Source organism: Athalia rosae, chromosome 1 (assembly GCF_917208135.1).
Source record: "Athalia rosae chromosome 1, iyAthRosa1.1, whole genome shotgun sequence".
NCBI lineage: Eukaryota > Metazoa > Arthropoda > Insecta > Hymenoptera > Athaliidae > Athalia > Athalia rosae.
The window spans coordinates 14,812,422-14,832,181 of NC_064026.1; the positions used below are offsets into that span (position 1 = coordinate 14,812,422).

At 39.2% G+C, this 19,760-nt stretch overlaps 1 protein-coding gene and 1 long non-coding RNA gene across 7 annotated transcripts in view; one reads left to right on the forward strand and one right to left on the reverse strand.

The window, feature by feature from the left end:
• LOC105690577 (maternal protein pumilio) overlaps positions 1-19,760 on the reverse strand; it is a 65,423-nt gene that overhangs the window by 39,501 nt on the left and 6,162 nt on the right. For 4 of the 6 annotated variants that reach the window (XM_048660139.1, XM_020855065.2, XM_048660137.1 and 1 more), the window contains 4 exons: positions 9,458-9,590; positions 6,252-6,363; positions 5,773-5,887; positions 5,240-5,370 (listed from right to left, as the gene is read on the reverse strand). In XM_048660139.1, coding sequence (XP_048516096.1) covers positions 5,240-5,370; positions 5,773-5,887; positions 6,252-6,363; positions 9,458-9,590 — 491 coding nt within the window. The remainder of the gene's footprint in view (positions 1-5,239; positions 5,371-5,772; positions 5,888-6,251; positions 6,364-9,457; positions 9,591-19,760) is intronic. The other 2 variants (XM_012408492.3, XM_048660138.1) reach the window with 1 other exon arrangement.
• Positions 593-2,604, forward strand: LOC125502220. Its single transcript, XR_007280070.1, has 2 exons — positions 593-1,536; positions 2,002-2,604. It is a non-coding gene; the product is annotated as an uncharacterized LOC125502220 (long non-coding RNA).

Genomic DNA, 19,760 nt, shown 5'->3' on the forward strand with positions numbered 1-19,760 from the left:
GAACTATTGATCGTCGATACGTGCGTTCGTAAGACAAAATTCAAAGAGAATATTTTTACGTTACTTTTTTCTTCAATTCAGATAGTCGTTTCACTCCCTGACATTGCTGAGAGATTGTACGTATGATTTTTTTTATTGTTTTGCTGTTCTCCTTTTTTTTTTTCAACATAATCACAATATTACAACGTGTGTCTGACAAGAACGGATAACGTGTCCCGTTAACAGGTTCGCGTGTTTTTCTATTATATGCACGGAGTCTCGCTCGGAGTGAAACGAAATGAATTTGATAAATTGCTGTTAGAATTAGACGATACAGCCGGAGGGTGGAATACAATTATAAATATGAGCTAGTTCACGACATCCGATTAGAAAATAGAGAGAGAAAAAAAAAAAAAAGAAACCACGTTCGACCTACGTCTTCTGGAATCTGCGGAAATGTATAACATTCGTTGAAATCGATAGTACTGAGTGTGTGAGCGAGAGAAAGAGGGGGAAAGAAAAGAAGGCGACGAAACTTTGGCATCAATATTTGAGTTTTTTAGCTATATACCCCCCGTCGCTTTTATTCAACCTTGTTTTCCACGAAATTATCGAAGAAAACTCCGCACGATTCATTTTTTATGGAAAAAAAAAACAACCAAAAAAAAACATTCCCGCATGGGTAGAATATATTTTAAGACTCACCAAGATCGTCGAACCAGTGATCAGCATTGTTAATGAACCGAAAAAAAAAACCATCTCGATCTCAAAATCGTAAAATTGATGGCAAATGAATTTCTCACTGAACATTATTACACGTATTATAGAGATCGTATAACGCAATTGCGTCAAACCTAATCTTGATCTGAATTATAATTGTTATCGTCGTTAATTAGTTATGAAGTAAAATGTGGAGAAATCGAGTTCATCGGCTTGGATGTAAGAAAGAAAATTGGAAAAATAATTAAATAATTAACCAAATGAATACATAAGGTTCCCGTACACATCGCAGAGGCTAATACGTGTGTACTCCACATGAATTAATTTCCGGTGTGACACGAGACCGTGTTTGGTAAGCAAATTTAATTTAATTGACGGACAAGCAGCGCGCATCAACACGATGCAATGAATAATCCAATCGCATGATAGCTGGATGTAGATGCGTAACGTAGGTAATCCACGAACTAATTCATTAACTCATCCTCATTCGCGACGTGTGCATATCTTGTGATTTTTTTTCTCTCCTTCATTCGGTCCTCTACGTTTTGTCATCGGCCATTTGTAAGCTAATGTCAGACGAGTCCTCGCTATCACGTTTTCCCCAACAGTTTCATTTGAATAAATAATTTATTTATTAATTTTCCTTTTTTTTTTTCATTCGTTTAATTGGTATTATCGATTGTGGTTCAGCCGAGAAAATAGAGGAATCGAACGTAGTAAACGAATATCGTGTTACGAATTCCGGCTTTCGCTACACGAGTTTCCAAAAAAAAAAAGAATAAAAGTTGACGGTAACGTGGTCGGGGTAAGGTGCAGACGAGGGCTGCGCGAAGAACGGTAAGCTTTTATTACCACCTAGGTAGGAAGAAGACCAGCAGCAATATAAACGGCAACTCACTTACTCACTGACTGACTTACTCAACATTCTTTAAAGTTTCAACTTTCGAATGATACACATTTGCTTTGTGTCTCTGAACGTGAAGTCTACTCTAGAGAGACCGTATTTGCCAAAAAGCTTAAAGACGAGAGAAGGAAAAAATTATCATAAATAAAGAGAGAAATAAAAGTAAAAACTGAAAATCCGTTAAATTCTAAAGAGACTCGTTCCGGCGTTTAGAAATTCTCATTAAACGATCGTTGAAAAGGAGACAAAAAGTACAAAGCGCAAGGCGGTTCGTACTACCCAACGCGCAATTATGTACTATGCATATATGCCTATACCTATGATGTGAATGTCGGATATTTCCGCTCAACATTTTGGTTTTATTTTTGTATTTTCACTTTTTCGCTGTGACATCGTAGATACCGCGGAGTCCTGGAGAGACGAGAGAGAAGGCAGAGACAGGGTAGAAGGAAAATGAGAGAGATTTTATGTGAAAGCAAAAGAGACAAAAGGTGAAACGAGGAGTGTATTTGAAAATGAAGGGAGAGGAGACAATTGTAACTCACGTTGGACGATACCTCAGAAAAATATACACGAACTCAATTCATTCCGCAGCGGTAAATCCGTACAAATCAAAAAAGATTTTACATTTCAGAGGTGTACATTTGATCCGAACGCGGTATTACCACATCGACAAAGTTTCGGGGTAAAACTTGAGCTGGAAAACTCGCGACGTTAACTGAAATAAAGAATAACCAAAACCGCAGAGAAGCTTGACCCTGTCAAGGTCTCGCAAAAGGGAATGAAAATGTGAAAAAAGTAAAAGTTGAAAACGAGCAGAGACCGAGAGAAAGAAAAAAAAAAACGACGACAACAACGAAATATCATGTACAAAATCTCTCGATTTTGCACCGGGGACCGCGGTCGTTATTCGTTTATAATTTGCGCGTGTAACGACCTCAGTAGCGCAGGGGCGGAAAAAAGAAAGAAAATAAAATAAAATAAAATACAACACGAAAAAAGGAGCATTAACGAAGGCGAATCTCGCAGACCCGATGCAAACCAAATTTAAAAGTTTTCTGAACAATGTACGACAAGAACAAAATAAATATGAAAAAAAAAACAAAAAAAAAAGGTATAAAACGCAGGAATTGTCCCTGCGCCAGTAGGTAAAAGGTGAATAAACGACCGCGATATGTTCCCACACATATATATATATACACACATTATACACATATCGCAAAGTACACAGATGTCGATAACACACGCTACACTTTTTAGCTGGATATGAAGATTCCAGTAGAGAGAGGAGGTTAACGGTTAAATAGCATGTGCATGCAATATAACCAATAGTTACACGTAACACTTAATATTAGAAACATTGTAATCGTTTAATTTTCTCTCGCTTATATTCACTTGTATTTACCCGCGAAATTTGGCTGCTTTCTCTTTTAGAGATATTATAATACCTACGAGAATTACATTCGCAATTCACGTGCGGACGTAAGAATGTATCGAAATGTACTTTATACATTCATTATCTCTGCGTTACAACTGCATACGTATATCTGCTAACGATTACGACTTAATCTCACCGAATCATTAATAATAAAACAGACTCCAACTATCGATACAATAATTTCTTCGCGCCTCAAGAAACTTTTTACCCGCTCTCTCTCTCTCTCTCTCTCTCTCTCTCTAAATATTTGCGCACACAACACCCTGAATTACGATCATATTTTTCATCCCGTCAATAATTGTTATCGAAAAAACGTATTCGGAACGAAATAATATTAATAATAACTGTTATTAGAATCTCAAAATATCTCTTAATCAGATTATTGCAATTGAATGAGCTATATAAAAATTATTCTCATTCCCCGCATGTTATGAGTATAGATTTATGTAAGTACATGATACGCGTCTTCAACCAGATCTCGAAAGAAGCGGGAATATTCTACATATTTTTATACGAAAAAAAATGAAAAAAAAAAAAAATGAAAAAAAACCCGATCGAAAAATTAATTAAGAACGTCCGTGTGCGATCATTGCCTTCGTTCATTAATGGCATGCAAATTCACGGTCGGAACGGTACTATATGCTTTTATAGCCATATAGCGTGAGTAATGAAATGAGCGGAAAAAACAGGACGAAAAAGAAAAAGAACTGCAGATCCCGTCTAATAAAAGTCCGTCGTACGTACGAGAGGTGTTTCCAGTTGATGTTTGATTACAAAATTTTGCGAACGTAGACACGGCCAAGCCTTCGTAATCTAAGTGAATGAATTTTTGAGCATTAAATTAGTTGGAAAATTCTTTTACGAACACAACAATGATTTTATAATTTTCTAGGATGTCGATGACGATGAAAAAACGAATATTTACGATCACAGACGATCCTCTGCGGATATTTCGAGCGGGAGTTATAAATCGAACTTGGGGTATTCGAATGAATTATGCGAGTAATTCGATTGAACATCAAATAGAAACGTTTTTAACGTTTGAAAATGATTCTAGCTCTCGAATTAGGTGTGAGTAATATACATATGTATACAGAATATTGATTCCAATACACAGATATTTTATCGATAAGATCCAATGAGAGAAAGTGAATCTTATTTTGATATCTCGTCGTGAAGATGAGACTGAAGTGGGTGGGGTCCATTGAAAGGTAAAAGGATATAATAATAAATAAATAAAATGCGTAAAGATGAAAGAGAAAAACCCACGAATTGTATCGCTGAGTGAAAATTCGTACAGTGGCTATTTTCAACCGTATGAAAATCCTTTGGCTAAGGGTAAGTTGTTGCAACAAAGGAACTGTATGTGTATCATTAAATTTTCTGGCTCTTCTCTGATATCCGCAGGACGACTTTGAATTTTCAAAGTAACGAAAAGACAAAATTTTCATTATGAAATCTTCGGGAAAAACGAGTACGTGATTTATAATTCTGATTCAATATCAGTAGACAATGATAATCGAAGCGATTAAAAAAACGATAGGAGCCCTTCACGGAGAATATCAGCTGCCGATAAGATGAAGTCAAGTTTGGTAAAACAGCTACCGCTAGCCGCGGAATGAAAACGGGGATATGGGTTTCGCGGAACGATCGCCAGATGGAAACGGAAACCGCGACTAGGCTCCGAAGCGCCGGTTGAACCCAGCGGCGGCGAAAACGAGATAAATAAGTGAATCGAAAAAAGAGAAATACAGCGAGTGGGAAAGACGCGGGGGACTCCAATACACGCTGTCATCGGCAGCGTGGAACGCTATTGCCCGCCCTTGACAGCTATCACCTTCTATTACGTTTACACTCAATGAGTCGCATCTGCTACACTTTTCCCCTTTTCATCCTTTTTTTCCGTTCCGCTGTTCGTTTCAAAATCGGCACCATCGGACGGGTCGCAATCCGTTTTCTCGTAATTCTTATCAGCTTCTTTTTCGAGTCTGTTGATTCAGATGCGGGATTCTATACCCCGACGCGCAAAATATCGTGACGAATTTTCGCGCATAAGATTGTACGCCCCCAACTGACTTTGAGGTATTTCGTCAATTTCCTGCGAGGACTGTCGCGCGATAATATAAATCCAAATAATAATCGAACTGCGTCGAAACGAATCCCGTAATAGGATGTCGAAGGATTAAATCGCAACTTACTTAAATCCTTTGTCATCGTCAAGGCCATTCTGTGGGCCCAGTCCGTTGCCCTGGGGCCCGTTGTCGTCCTTAGAACCATCGAAGGGGCTCGCGGAACCCTTCTCTTTCTCCTTCTTGTCTCCGTCTGCGTTCTACGTGACGAACGGAAAAGGAAACAAACCAGCGTGAGTTCAGTGAGTATGATCCGTAAAATGGAAAATCACAAAGTCAGTAAACCCAGATCAAAAATAGGTAAACTATATACAGGTTACGGTTACGGAATCGCCAACAATTTTTCAAGGTTTTTACGGACCGCTTCGCGTGGCGGACGTTACGAGAGATGTACATGCACAATCCACCCGAGTGGCTTCACTTTTAATTAACAAATAAGACGTGAGATTACGTAAATCATATTTAGTAAGTCAATTAGAAGACGATTTGGTCAGAATCTGCGATTTATTTTTGTTCCAGGTGTACCGGAAAAAAGGAGAAGGAGTTCTTTTTCGTTGAATTTTTAATTTTCAATCGAAATAACGAAAACAATTTCATCTCACCAATCTTAGTGCTCCCATCCGAGGTTCCAAATCCTTAGGGGTTGTGGGGCTTGATCCTAAAACGTATTCCACCATTTTGACACCGAGACCACCAGTTTCGCTGAAAAATAGCCCACTTCAATGAGACCCATAAATCACATAAATAATCATCTCGACTCGCACAGATACCTATCTACACTGGGATAAATGTTTTTAGTATTACAATCGATTTTCGTCAACCGAACTCTTCAATCCCGCGATAACCACTGTTAACACGGAATTCGAAGAGATCGGATATCAAGCTGGATAATCATCTCGGATCGACAGAAGTTCGAATCACGATGAGAGAGACTTTCTTAATTTTCTTTTTGAACATAAACGAGCATTTCAGTTGCTAAAAATGCTTCAAAGATTGCAATGCAGGCGTTTTGTACGTCAGAAATTTTAAGGGGGAGATTGACGTTTGAACTGTACATGAATACAATATAATATGTACAAACCTGCTCCTGGGACTGAGAACCGCCCCAACTTCTGAAGTCTGATGGTGGTAGCCGGTCCCAACACCAACTCGTCTTCCGGTCCCCATCGAGATCGGTTGTGAGACGGCATTGTCTGTAACAAAACAAATGGAATTTGAAAAATGGAAAACCCGTTCACCCTCAAGTTTCAAATACAGGTACCAAAAGTGGAAACTCCGCTGACGTCACAAAGTCACTATTGTTTCTCGCAGCGACAAAATCAGCTTGAGAAAAAAAAAAAAAAAAACGAAGACCCTCGAAGACCGCTTCAGCTAATCGGAATCTTTTTCACAGGACTCACGGATCGATCATTTCGAGACGGAAAGAGACTCGATCTTCGTCATCGGCGAATTAAGGGGTAAATAATAAATTCGAATCGCTAAAAACGAAACCCCAGTGGCCCCAATCGTGGGTGGTCGTTCCTGGTAGGCGGCGGGACGTTGCCCCCACTTTTCCCTACGTCTCTTCACCTCCGACGCTGCTGCTAACAAGCGTCTGTCGCCATGGCAACAGCCGCGTTGCACCCATCCCCAGAACCCAGGAATCGGAACTCGCCTACGCGCTGCTCTCACCTTTGCGGATGACGGTATATCTGTATTGTACGTTATAGGTGTACCTATATACGTGGAATATATCGATATACGTTTACATAAGGTATATAGGTAGCGATACACCATTAGACAGGCCACCTAGTAAAATATGGCGAGCCAACGACCAAACGAACGATATTACGGTCGGTTTGACCGGTGTGTCGTGTGTTTTTGCCGCACGTTACTTTATTTCATACCGGAATGGAATTTATTGTGGTAGTAGAAATTAGGGTAGGGTATTCCTTCTGTACGCACATACGCAAAGGTGTGATCTCGCCGTACAATCTCAAGATTTTTGTGAATCAAATCAGATCAAACCCGTTTTTCGAACATGTGATCCCTTTCATTCGCATACATTATTGTAAATAGGTGTATTTATGCGGTTTCGATCGAACCGCGAGATGTAGATTATCCAAATTTCATTATGCAACGAAATAAAACATAAAAATTGAGTCGAAAGTTCGCCCTCATACCTGCGAACGATTCCAACGAATTTTATAAAGTGAAAAGGGCGTCGAAAAGACAAGAAGAAAGGCAAAAAATAAAGAAAACTTGTCTGTACGGTAAACGGTATTTTTTAAATGACGAAAACACATTTCTAGACGCAGTCGACTCACCCCGTTGGACACGTGTGTTACAAACTAGACTCATTATATCATACCTGACGTTTCACCTGCCACGACCTAGCCCAACATTTTCACAATTTTAATACGAATTTCCGTACGAGTTCACCACTAGTCTGCATGGTGAAAAAAAAAATGAAAAAGATAAAAATAAAATGTGAGGAAAAAAAATGAATAAACCACGAACTATACAACCTGCAGTCATCGCTGTATAGTTTGTCGTTCGTTGTCTCGCTAGACTGAATCGCTTTCGTTAATTAAATAGATGTTTTACGAAGGCGAGTTTTTCTCATTTTTTTTTTTTTTCTATTCTTTTCCTCTCAAACATATCTGAATACAAAAAATAAAATTGAATCCGCCGACTGTCTCCTCTTGTGATTCACGATTCCCATAAAAGGTTTTAAACTTTGACTTTTCGTTCATTTAATTTTAATCCGTCATCTGTCGTCTATACGACGTGAAATAAGTTCAGGTATATCCATATTTCGTTAACGCTACTAAACAAACTTCTGCAGCGGTTGGATTTATCTGAACTCGAAGTAGCCGGATCGTCATACTTGAATTTCACTTCAAAGTTATCTCAAGTAAATAATGATGTTCTTGAAGCGTGTCGATGTAAACGTTCAAGTTCATGATTTCCGCGTATTTATTGATAAGAAATACTCTCTCTCTCTCTCTCCATCACTGATCCAATCGAACTCTCCAACGGTGCACTTAAAAATTACCTGAAAATTTTTCCGGTTCTCCAAAAACGTTCGACTATGCACGGTATCAGAAAACTGAAGTATTGTGCTTTTCTTCTCCTACTCCAGTCTCAATCGATTGTCGAAAAAAGTCGATTAAATTTAACAATTCGGTAGATAAAACCTTTTCTATTTTATGAAACTAGCTGTAGAAGAAACAAGAAATAAATATTGACAGCAAACAAATTCATAAGTAAAAATTTCATTATTTTCTTCCGAAGGTAAAAAAAAATTGATGCAAAAAGGAAAGAGATAAAATGAAGAAGAGTATGAGTTAATTATCAATAACGATCGAAGAGAAGTAGAACAAAAAAAAAATTCGCCCACCTCGTTCCGCCCCCGTTCGTTGCCAATATTTTCGGAACTTTTGCTCGTGTCGATGACATCGATATCTAAATTACTTCGACGTGGTTATTGAAAGAGGAGGAAAAAAAAAAAACAGAAAACTCTTGGGCTGAATTTTGATCGCACGTAAACCAAAACTCGATTCATTTGGTATATCTAGTACACGTAACTTGATCTAAGAATGAAACAGAAATCCTATAATTGGTTGCGAGAGTTCGTGTGTTATCTGTGATACAAACGAAAAGAGGGTCAGAAATGTGGGGGAACAAGGGATATGACATTAATTAAATATCGAGTATTGATAATCCAGTGAAAAAGATAGGGACGCGCAATATCGTTCACCGAAATTCACTCTGAAATTGAATGGGTCGGCCAAGATCAGCTCAAACGGACTTTCGTAACTTTTCACTCATAATTATAGATCGAAGCGTGCTGATTAAAAAAAGCAACTGATACCATTTTTCAAAACCCTATATTTTACTCCCTCCATCCTCGTGTGTAACTACATCGCAGAAATAAATCGTAGGCATCTAGATAACAGCTGTTAATCAGATTTCAAAGTGAACTGGATCAACGGAATAAAGATGAGTCGAGATTAAAAATAATAATAACAATAACAACAATGATAATATTGGTAACAAGACAGTGATAAGCGATCGACGAAACTTTTATCGCAGGTCAAGAACCGTTTAATTATAGATACATACTTGAGAAATCAATGTCGGCTTCGAATGGAAAATTTAAAAATAACTGAAATACAAAACGAGTAGAAATTTTTGCGCGAAAATCATCGCAGAGGAAACTGAAAGTTGATCGTATTCGATTTTCTTATTTTTGATTTTCTCTGCTACTATTTTTTACGTAATAGGTGTCTCAATTATATTCACCTGACGTACTCCACGTAGAATCCCGCCACATCTGGTGATCTCCCAAGTGAAGTATCCCACCACCTTTAACACCCCCATCATCTTTGGAACCGCCTTCGTCTACGCCCCAAAGTTTTTTTGCCGAGGGTGCGATCTGTAAGAAATAAAAAAAAAAAAGTATAATTCGCGTGAAAAATAAATTCAATATTTGTAATTGTCATCGTTAATGTTACACGTGAACGTGAAAATTATACCGATTGATTAATTGTTGGTATATATTGTTACGAAACGACGAATGTCTCGCGAATCAGCTGTATTGAGGCAAAGTATGAATGAAATTTAGGGCGCGTCGATCATTGCACGAACAATGCCTCGAATTATTTCACAATGATATCGAAATACCGTGATAGATTAATTCCTCGTAAGTCCCGAAATTTAGCAATATGTGATATGTGTTTCTCGAGGTAACATAGTCGAGTGTTTTTCTCTCGATTTTTCCATTGCCGGTAGCAGTTGGGAGCCAAAAACGCGATTTACGCCAAATTTATTGCTGTAAAATCAAGAATGATGTTGAAAAAAAAAAAAAAAAAAAAAAAAAAACAATTATCGAGAAAACGCATTTCGATTCAACAGTTCAGATGATCCAGCGAGGAGTTGACACATTGTTCATCGCACATGTTTCCGAGTCGCCTATGCGGAGATTTGCTGTCGCCGGTTGTTTAACGATGTTTTCTAATTTCCCACCTAAAATTCGAAAAAAATCGGAGGCCATGGCTATGGAGAAGCGTCGACGAAGTAACGCCACGATGCAATACCGGTCTTCGTAACCGAGGAAAGTTGCAGCGCAATAATCAATGGAGATCGTTCGAATGAAATTCGATTACAGATTCGAGCTGCGAGGGAGGTATGTGTTATATGGCGCGAATAAAATAGCACATAATTGACTACCTGTTGAGGTGCGCGACGCGACACGAACATCGACCGATTTCGATTGAGAAGAAATAAAAAGAGATATGAAAATTGAAAAGAGCGATGCGTACAGGGATGACGCTCGATTCGAGGTAACGGACGATAGCCCGGTAAAGACAAACCGCAAACCCACAAGATCAATCCGCGATCGTCCGTTCTCGAATGGCGATAGACCACGTGATAGAATTCGATGGATGCCTCGTGTGAAGCGGGTAATCTATGATTTTGAAATTGATTGATATTTTCACAGCTTTTCAAAACACGCACAGCGAAGATTAATTCCAGTAACGACGTCAAATCATTTTTTTCTCTCATCTTGTAATCGAGTCAAATTAATCATTCGAAATCGTGACGACAAAAAATCAATAAATAAATAAATAAACAATCGAACTAACGTAACGATATGATTGGAATTAATCAATCACCAAAAGTACATGATCAGGTCATCGGTCAGACACCCCTGTGATTTTCATTACGTGTCACTATTGATATTTTTGCACGAAAGAAAGTCAGGCCGCAGTTTTTCATTATCAATTGTTGAATCGATCGACTGTTTTTGATACGCAGAGATAAAGCAGCTACGCTGACTGTGCATCGATTTCCATCTAAACGGTGATATCTTTTCATTTTATCGCAATGCAGGTATACGAAGTCGAAGGCGAAAAATGACGAAGTGCATAACATTACGAGGAGGATAATCGTCTGTAAGGTGTCCAATGAAACACGTGTACCTTTAGTATAATCGAAAATATTCGCACATTCAACGAATCCGGCAACAGAGAAACGATAATTTCTTGCACGCATCGACGTACCGTAACGTCATCCCATTGTTTTTCAGTTTCATTTATTTTCATTTTCGCCCCGATTGCGGCATTCGCAGGGCAAATAAAAATAATGAAAAAAAAAAATAAATAAATAAATAATCACCGACCCCCGCCCCCCCCCCTCCATCCCAGAATTAAGAACAAAGTACGAGTCACGTAACCTCGCATTACGTCAAGTCAACTCGAGTCAAGTCAAGTCCAGGGCAAGGTTGGCGGGGACGGGGGAACAAGATACCTCGCTCACCTATCGACCGCGCTTCGCGTCGATGCATACCTACCGATGGATGTATACATGTACAAAGAGAGAGATGAGATTCTAACCTAAAGCAGAGGAAGAACCGAGAGAGCAAAGTCCGCGATTCCGCTGCCGCTAGACTGTCTCTAGAGCCTTAGTCGCATGCACCTATAACGCCTGTGGGGCAGCGACCCCTCCCCACGCGCCCACGGGTCACGGTCAGTCCCCCCCCCCCAGCCGCGAAACTCCCTCGGACAAGCGGCGTGTTTCGGGACCGATTTCAACCAGAAAGGTGCAGCGTATAACCCGCCTTCCGCCCCCTTTTCTTTTCGCACCTGGAGCGGCGCCGATAGAACCTCCTTATCGTGAATTCGGGACGTACGTACGTACGTACGTACCTACACCGAACGGTGAAGTGAATCGTGCTCACGGTGTTCCATTGTTTAACGAAAATTAATCGGTCGTATACTTTCAAATTCGCCCTCCCCGCGCCTCGTACAAACGTCGCGTCGATTATCACCAAACAATCTGTACGGATCGACGGAATTATTACCGAGATGTGGATGTGGAACTCAAAAAAAAAAAAAAAAAACAACAAAAAAAAAAAGGCGAAACAAATAAATTCAACGCATAATCGTTTTTGAAGATATAAACTAAACACTGGTGAAAAAACTGCAGGCTACAGTTTAATACCAACTTTTTCGAGAGCGTGATTCGTGCCACGTATTCGAAGGGTGATGAATCTTTTATGATATTACAGATTAATTTCACACGGTGCATAAAGTAAAATCTCAGTGTCGTATACTTAATTACATTCATCAATCGATTAACGGCACAAACATCGTTATGTGATGCGACGTTAGCCTGGAGTAATTATTAATTTTCTATGTACGTACTCGCACGTATGTGCTCGGTTTTTAATAAATAAATGAAATACGCCAAGGTACGCGTATTGAATATTACGCTTCACGTATGCATCTACGTAAAAGTCGTATTCTGGAAGCGCGGAGCGAGCGGCGACGCGATAGCAATATTTATAAAATATTTCTACTCGATAAAAAAAATTCTTCGTGTACGAACATTATAGGAAATCAGAATCATATGTTCAAATGAAATCGTTAATATTTCCACTATCGGAATACTCATTTCTGTGATAAGTCGAACGTGCGAATCAATTGCTCCTGCGTAAACCGAATTATACAATTTCTTTGAATTAGTCTCGATTACTCGTTCATTCGTTTGTTTTTCATGAAGGTTTCCGAAATAAAAGAAGAAATAACGGAACGGGATGATCGTCGACACTGATTTTAGAATATTTAGGCTTTCCAATGGCGTTCACGGAATCTGCAATTCAATTCTATAGAATCGGGTTCACGGTAACGATCTCCTTCTCTTTCATATATTTAAATCTTCTCCCCTTTAATTTTCATTGGAATCATCCCCCTTTTGTTTTGTTGATTTTTTTTCCTTACTTCTTAATTACTCCTAATCCGATCGATAATCTGGGAGTATTGAGAAACGAAATACATCCTACCTACCAATAATTCCTCAATATTTCCCAACTATTAACCGCGCGATTGGCGATTATATATATACTGGCATTATTATGAATCGGAATACGTTTCGCGAGATAACGTGGGGATCATTAAATGGGAACTTAAACAAAATCGCGTCTAGATATGGTCATTACGGTTGCGGTGTAAGCTCAAGGTGTAACCGGTTGCCCGAGTATTGCATGTATATGTATGTATAAATGTATAATATGTACAGTCGGCGGAATCGCATCGCGTCTCATCAGCGGTACCATTACCTTCACCCGTACATGCATGTGTATTACGAAGTACCCGCAGCGGCAAAAGCAAAAGCAACAGCAAAAGCAGCACCAAAAGTAACCAGCAACATTTCCAACGGACAATGACACACAATATCCCGAGAAGTAACCGTATAACGATAACTGCTCATCGGCATCGAACGTAACGAGCTGATATTTCGCGGCAAAGTTTTAGCGATGAACTTTTACCGGTAGTACGTGTAAAATACAAAATATAAAGCGTAACTTTCTACGCTTATTATACGTAGAAATGCATATCATTTCTATAATCCTATGATTTTTTTTTTTTTTCATTATTATCATTTTTTAAAACTACGTGAAACGCGATATACATCCTTCGTATGAAAAATGATTACGATATACCTGAAGCGTGTAGATAAATATTCAGGTAAAACTGCGAACCAGACTCATTAGAAGGGAGAATAATGATAATAATAATAATAATAATAATAATAATAATAATAATAATAATAATAATAATAATAATAATAATAATAATAATAATAACAACAATAACAATAATAACAATAATAATAATAACAATAATAACAATAATAATAATAATAATAATAATAATAATAATAATAATAATAATAATAATAATAATAATAATAATAATAATTTAATTCACAATAGGATAAAGCAAGCCGGCTGCGAAATTTCATATATTCGTTACACGCATACAAACGTGGCGAATCATTTTATTGTCAACTCGATAAATACAGGGTTCGAAAAAAAAGGGCTCGAAAAACTTGGACGAGGGCGCAGGCGTTTCTCTCCTAGCAACAAAAGCTCCGAGGTTTCGTATGTGCCTAGGTATTATAGATAGAGCACACCGGCATTTTCACTGGGGTGGTTTCGGAGAACCGATAAATCATCCTCATTGCCGGCTTATCGTATCCGTCGAATGATAATATAATATTGAATGTTTCCAACGCGGAGACATCGTGTTTATACGTTGAAAAAATCGACGATCAGAGATACATCGGAGTTTGGGCGTCGGTTTTTGAATTTTTACCAAAAACCAACGGACGGCTGACCGATGACCTGAGAACGCCCAAAAAAACGAACGAATAGTAAAAAGTAAAAACGCTTTGAAACTGATCCAATGGTTTTTTTTTCTCTCTCTCGTATCGCCACGGGGCTAACAAATTATCGGGAAACGTTCGGATCGCCCGCTCGGTAAGAGGATTAAAAAAATAAAAAAATAATAAAATAAAAAAAAATAAATAAAATCATCGAGGTGATCAGTTGCGTTCGCCTATTTTTTCCTCCCCTAGAGCGATATAATTTTACCGCATCCGATAAGGTGCGGATACACGTAGTATACGTACGTATAATGCGATCTGGGTTTTGTACATACGGCTACCGTCTTCGGAAGCCGGAGTACTGCACCCTACGGGCTGCAACAGATTTTGGAGCGGGAGAGGGAGAGACGCGGCGGGACTTCGGTCTGCGACAAACGTACGTGTCGTACGCTACAGGGGGATGATGTGCAACGGCCACATGTGTGCGGATTCATGCTATACTCGAACTCGCTGCAGAATTTTACTATACATATATAGGTATGCATACGCGGTCCGCATGAGGCTTTTTTTCCAATGTTTCTTCCCGTATCGGTTTTTCTTTATTTTCGGAGCGGAGATTATCCAAGCGAGAATGCAGCGCTGGTACGCGGCATGACGAATACAAGCGCGACGAAGAATCGCCTCCGTTTTTATCCCTTGTATTTTACTCGGTTTTTTTTTTTTTATAATAAAGTTACTCCGTCAACGGCGAACAATTACCAGCGTTGTAAAATTTCAACTAATAGAAACTCACCCCGCGATCATGTAACGAGAAAATAACGTTGGTTTTCAAATAATCTGTGAATTGAAAATTTTTGAGAATATTCTGTATACAAGGTGAACTTAGGGCGATGAAAATGTTGAACGATGTGTACAGCAATATGTTTATGTTGCTAAAAATTTCAAATTACATAATTACAATTGATTTGCAGTGGGGGAAATATTTGAAAAAATAAAACTTCAACATTCCTCGAGATGATCTGTGAATTGTAATCATTGAGAAAACGTTGATATCAAGAATTCCTTGACGATATTATAATGAAGAGGTTTGAAAAGTAGCGTAGGTAATAACCAGATGATAAAGTTAACGATATAACGAAAATCGTTGTGGAAGATTCAATTGTCGTTTTTCTAAAGTTATCTCACTGACCTAAATGTGACATCGTGCGCATGGGCTGCAGATCCCGTACGGTGCGATGGTTGAAAAAATAAATAACTAAATAAATAAAATAAAAATAATCGACCCTCGGAACTAGCGAAGAGCGGGTATACGTATACACGTGGTGAAGGATATCACCTTGGATTGATCGAATTTATGACGCTGCGCTCCTTCGGTTCAATTTTCAAAGTTCACGTGCGCGTCGCAGGTAATCCACGCCTCCGATTCATATTATAATAAGTTTAAAAATATAATACGTCCGTGTGCAGCTGACTTTTACTCGCCCATGGAACATCTGTTGTCGGTTACCCCGCAAAGATTAAGCAAAATTATTCAACGAAGCAGATACGTTAGGAAAGAAATATATAAATAACAAGAAACAAGTCACGCGTGGAAAGTTGTGTCATCTGATACACCGACGCAAAATGGTAATTACTTTTTAAACACCGCTTACATCGAGTCTAATGAAAGCACGCCTCGAACGCGACCCTCGGGTGGAAAATATAAAAATATAAAAATATCGGAGCAGACCATATGAAATATGCAACAAAAATTGGATATCGTATACGAGTTTCAGAGGTTGTGACTGATAGAAGAGTGCGCACGAACGGCTCAGGGGACGGATGGGGAGGGGGTCCAGAGAAAAGCGGTTTGATGAGCTTCTTTTTTCTTTTTCATTTTCAATTTCATTTTTCTGTACAACGCACCCCAAACTCCGAGGCGTTGAAAGGTACGACTGAACAAAGCTCATGCAAATTAGGCAGAAAACGCCCCGCGGCTTTCGCACTGAAATTGCAGTTAAAAACGAAACGGATTTTCTTTTTCCTTTCTTTTCCTTACTTTATGTTACGTTACTTTACTTCTTTTCTTTGACGAAAACCGCGTCTACGTATGTAAATGCAATGAAAATAAAAGCTAACTCGGCAGCAACACGATTCGCAAAAGGTGCAGGAATTCAATGTGCGGTACGTTAAGAGATTATTCAACATGCTAGCTCGCAAACGTTACACGTTAGCGTTGCGTGCAGAAGAGTTCAGAAATATGGGAGTTCAAAGGGAGGAAAGGAAAAAATATATATATATATAAATAAATACATATAAAATTATACACCTTCTGGCATAACTTGAACGGTAACCTCAAATCTTTCAATTACCATTTTAATTTCATATTTTCCACCTTTATTTCCTCAAAAAGTATAGTTTCATAGTCATACGTAATTGGTCCCTCTCGATTGTCAGACCTGTTACGTATTTCATCGCGAAACAATTTCTACCTATACCTGCGTAATGTAATAAGTGGCAATTATTTTCTCATAAGTATCTTTCTTTACCAAACTAATTAAAATGTACGAAACAAAAGAATTCAGACTCTCGCAGACCACGATATCCATTCCATATTGTTCGAATTGTTATCCCCCCACCACCACCCCCTGCCGGGGTTTCATATTTATTTTTCATTGCATTGATCGCGCTAAACCACGTTTCATCATTAGATTGATTCGCGACTGGTGAGGATGTGTCAAATTATTCAATCGACCAAGCGGATCCTTTTTTCGTGATAACATTTCGATTCGGTATCCATGGAATTGAATTGGAATTGAATCGGCGTGACGCCCTTATCGGGTGAATTTGCATCGCCGTCGATTTCCATGCGTCTCATGTCGAAATCCGAGACTCGTAGCGTTGAGACGTGTGACAGACGCTAAACGGCACTATCCTGTTCGAATATAGATTGACCACGGTCAGATCAATTATGATAGAAAAAGAGGTGACCGGTCGATCGGACGAACTCTAAATTATTTCGCTCTGCATTATCATTTCACGTGCAGGAAACAACGTCTGCAATGAAATTGAATAACTTAAAAGTGGGATCCGCCTATCGTAGCGCCGGCCCTGGACCTCTGAGCCATGGGAAGATGAAATGACTCATGCGAATCGATATTCCGAGACATTGTTACAGCTGGTGGTTGATTTTTATTCAAAATTCCCCTACGTACCAAGAGCGACCTCGCTGTAGGCGAATGAGCATATTGAATTACCACTAGACGCGCAATACACACTTCGAACAAGGAAGATGAAGCGTTTTCCATTTCACTCGAGGTTCTGCTCAGGTGTCTTTTTCCGCCCTGCGTTGTCACGCACACGTAGGTATGAAAGCATCGCTGCGTAACATTCCGACGCGAGCGTAAACATTTAAAAAATAAAGATGCGACACCGTGGGCGCGAAAAACTTGAAAAAGCGACTTGGCCGTTGTTCGAACGAAACAATACAGACTAACGAAGAATCTTAAGACCCAAGCTCGACGCCACCTTTGATCTTAACGGCGAAGGAGAAAAAACCGCGAAGAGTGTAGAGTAGCTTAGAAGAACCGCTCAAAGTTTCCAATTTCCAAGCTCCAATTTTTGCGAAGGAACGCAAGGTACGACGCGTTAGAGATACGTAATAGAGTGTGTTGCGTGAAACGATTGCATAATCACCGATCGTCCGCGAAACTATTTTATAGTATGGTTATCAAAAGTTGTTATAGGCGGCAAATCATCGCGTAAAATACTTCCGCTTTCGAAATGGATAAGAACTAGCATCTGCTACTAGAAAGTTTCCGCGAAAATACGCCTCGCGAATACAGTTCTGATCTATCCTCTAATTTCGAAAACCGAGTATTCTTTCGGGAAAAAAAAACAACCACACACACACACGCACGTAAAACGAAACAGTACATCGTTGATTCGATAGATTTTATTTTCCTCTGAGAACAATAATAACGTGCGAGAGTTTCAATGATTTATAACGCGTTTGAATACGGTGCGGATATCTTTGCATACGGGTAACCGAGATTGCCGGTGAGTCTGATAAAACTAGAAAATTACACGCTATATTCCACACAATTCTCTGCCCCCGCAACTTTTTGACCGAGAATTCCGCTCGCCGTTGATAAAAGGTGAAAGAGAGACGAAGAAAATTAAAACAAGCAGATGTGTTTTCTGAAAGTTTTTGGATCGACTTAAGCCTGACCTTAGAAACAATGATCCAACGAACACGGCATAAAATAAGAAGTTGAAAGGATAGAACGGACCGGGTACGATATCCGGTTTGTGGGCAGGTATACAAGGTCGAAGGCATTAGGTGGATTTTACACTTTTGACTGTACAATGTCATGTTAAAGTTTAGACGTCCGCCAAGAGGAGAGCAGTAGCACCGTCTCCGTTACCACCACCACCACGCCGTAACCATCCGCACGAGAATCGTGCGAAAGGAGCAAAGGACTTTATTTCTCTTCTCTGCCTCTGTTCGAAAACGTGTAATCGCACCTTGCCACATAAACGCAAACCACAGTGGTATAATTTCAGCGGAAAATATATTTCACGGACCGTTTCGAGTTAATTATTCCAAGGTAGATTGGAGTACAAACTCATTGTCAGGTAACTAGATCCAACATAATCGTACGACTTCGACACCCGCGACCGTGACTTCTCTCGAGACTCAAAACAACTCTTTTTTACGCAGCGTGATTTAGATTCATTTCTCCTGTACGAACGAAACTGCAATTATCGTACACGTGGTACATTGTATCTGATTTCTTCGTTAACGAATACGCGTACAGTCGGCATAATTTTCCTACAATAATAATGGCGATGACGAGTCAACAAAAATTATCAATAATTATGCACTATCCTCGCCGGTGTATGAAGGGACTTTAAATATAAACAATGAGGAAAACCGTGCTCCGTCGCGTGTGCGTTCATATCATGGCAGCTTTTCCTTCTCTACATGTGTAAGGTATGCACTTTCAGCGTTGAAAAGAATCGACTTTGTAAACATCTCTAGCAAGCTGAAGCAGCAGCACCAGTAGAAACAGCAGCAAAAGATAGGTTACATGTACAATTCTTTACATTAAAACGTAAACTCATCTGCACCGACACATAGCTAACCAACTACTCGGTTACATTATCGCTGTTACGCTGTCATTACACTCGTTGCATCGTCTGTTTTATTCAATTCTTTTTTATTTCAATTTTATTTTTATAATTTATTTAATTTCGTTCGTCCCTCGGTTCGTCCGAGAAGACGGCGATGCAAAGACTTGGAGACACGTGCTCGGAATGATTACAACTCCGCATTGTTACGGTTGTATGGTGTTCGATGTTCCGTGTCAGCGAATGGGCGATCTCTCACACCGATAAAATCAATGGCATGAAGAAAAAAAAAAAAAAAAAACAAAACGCCAATCAGATCGCAGTA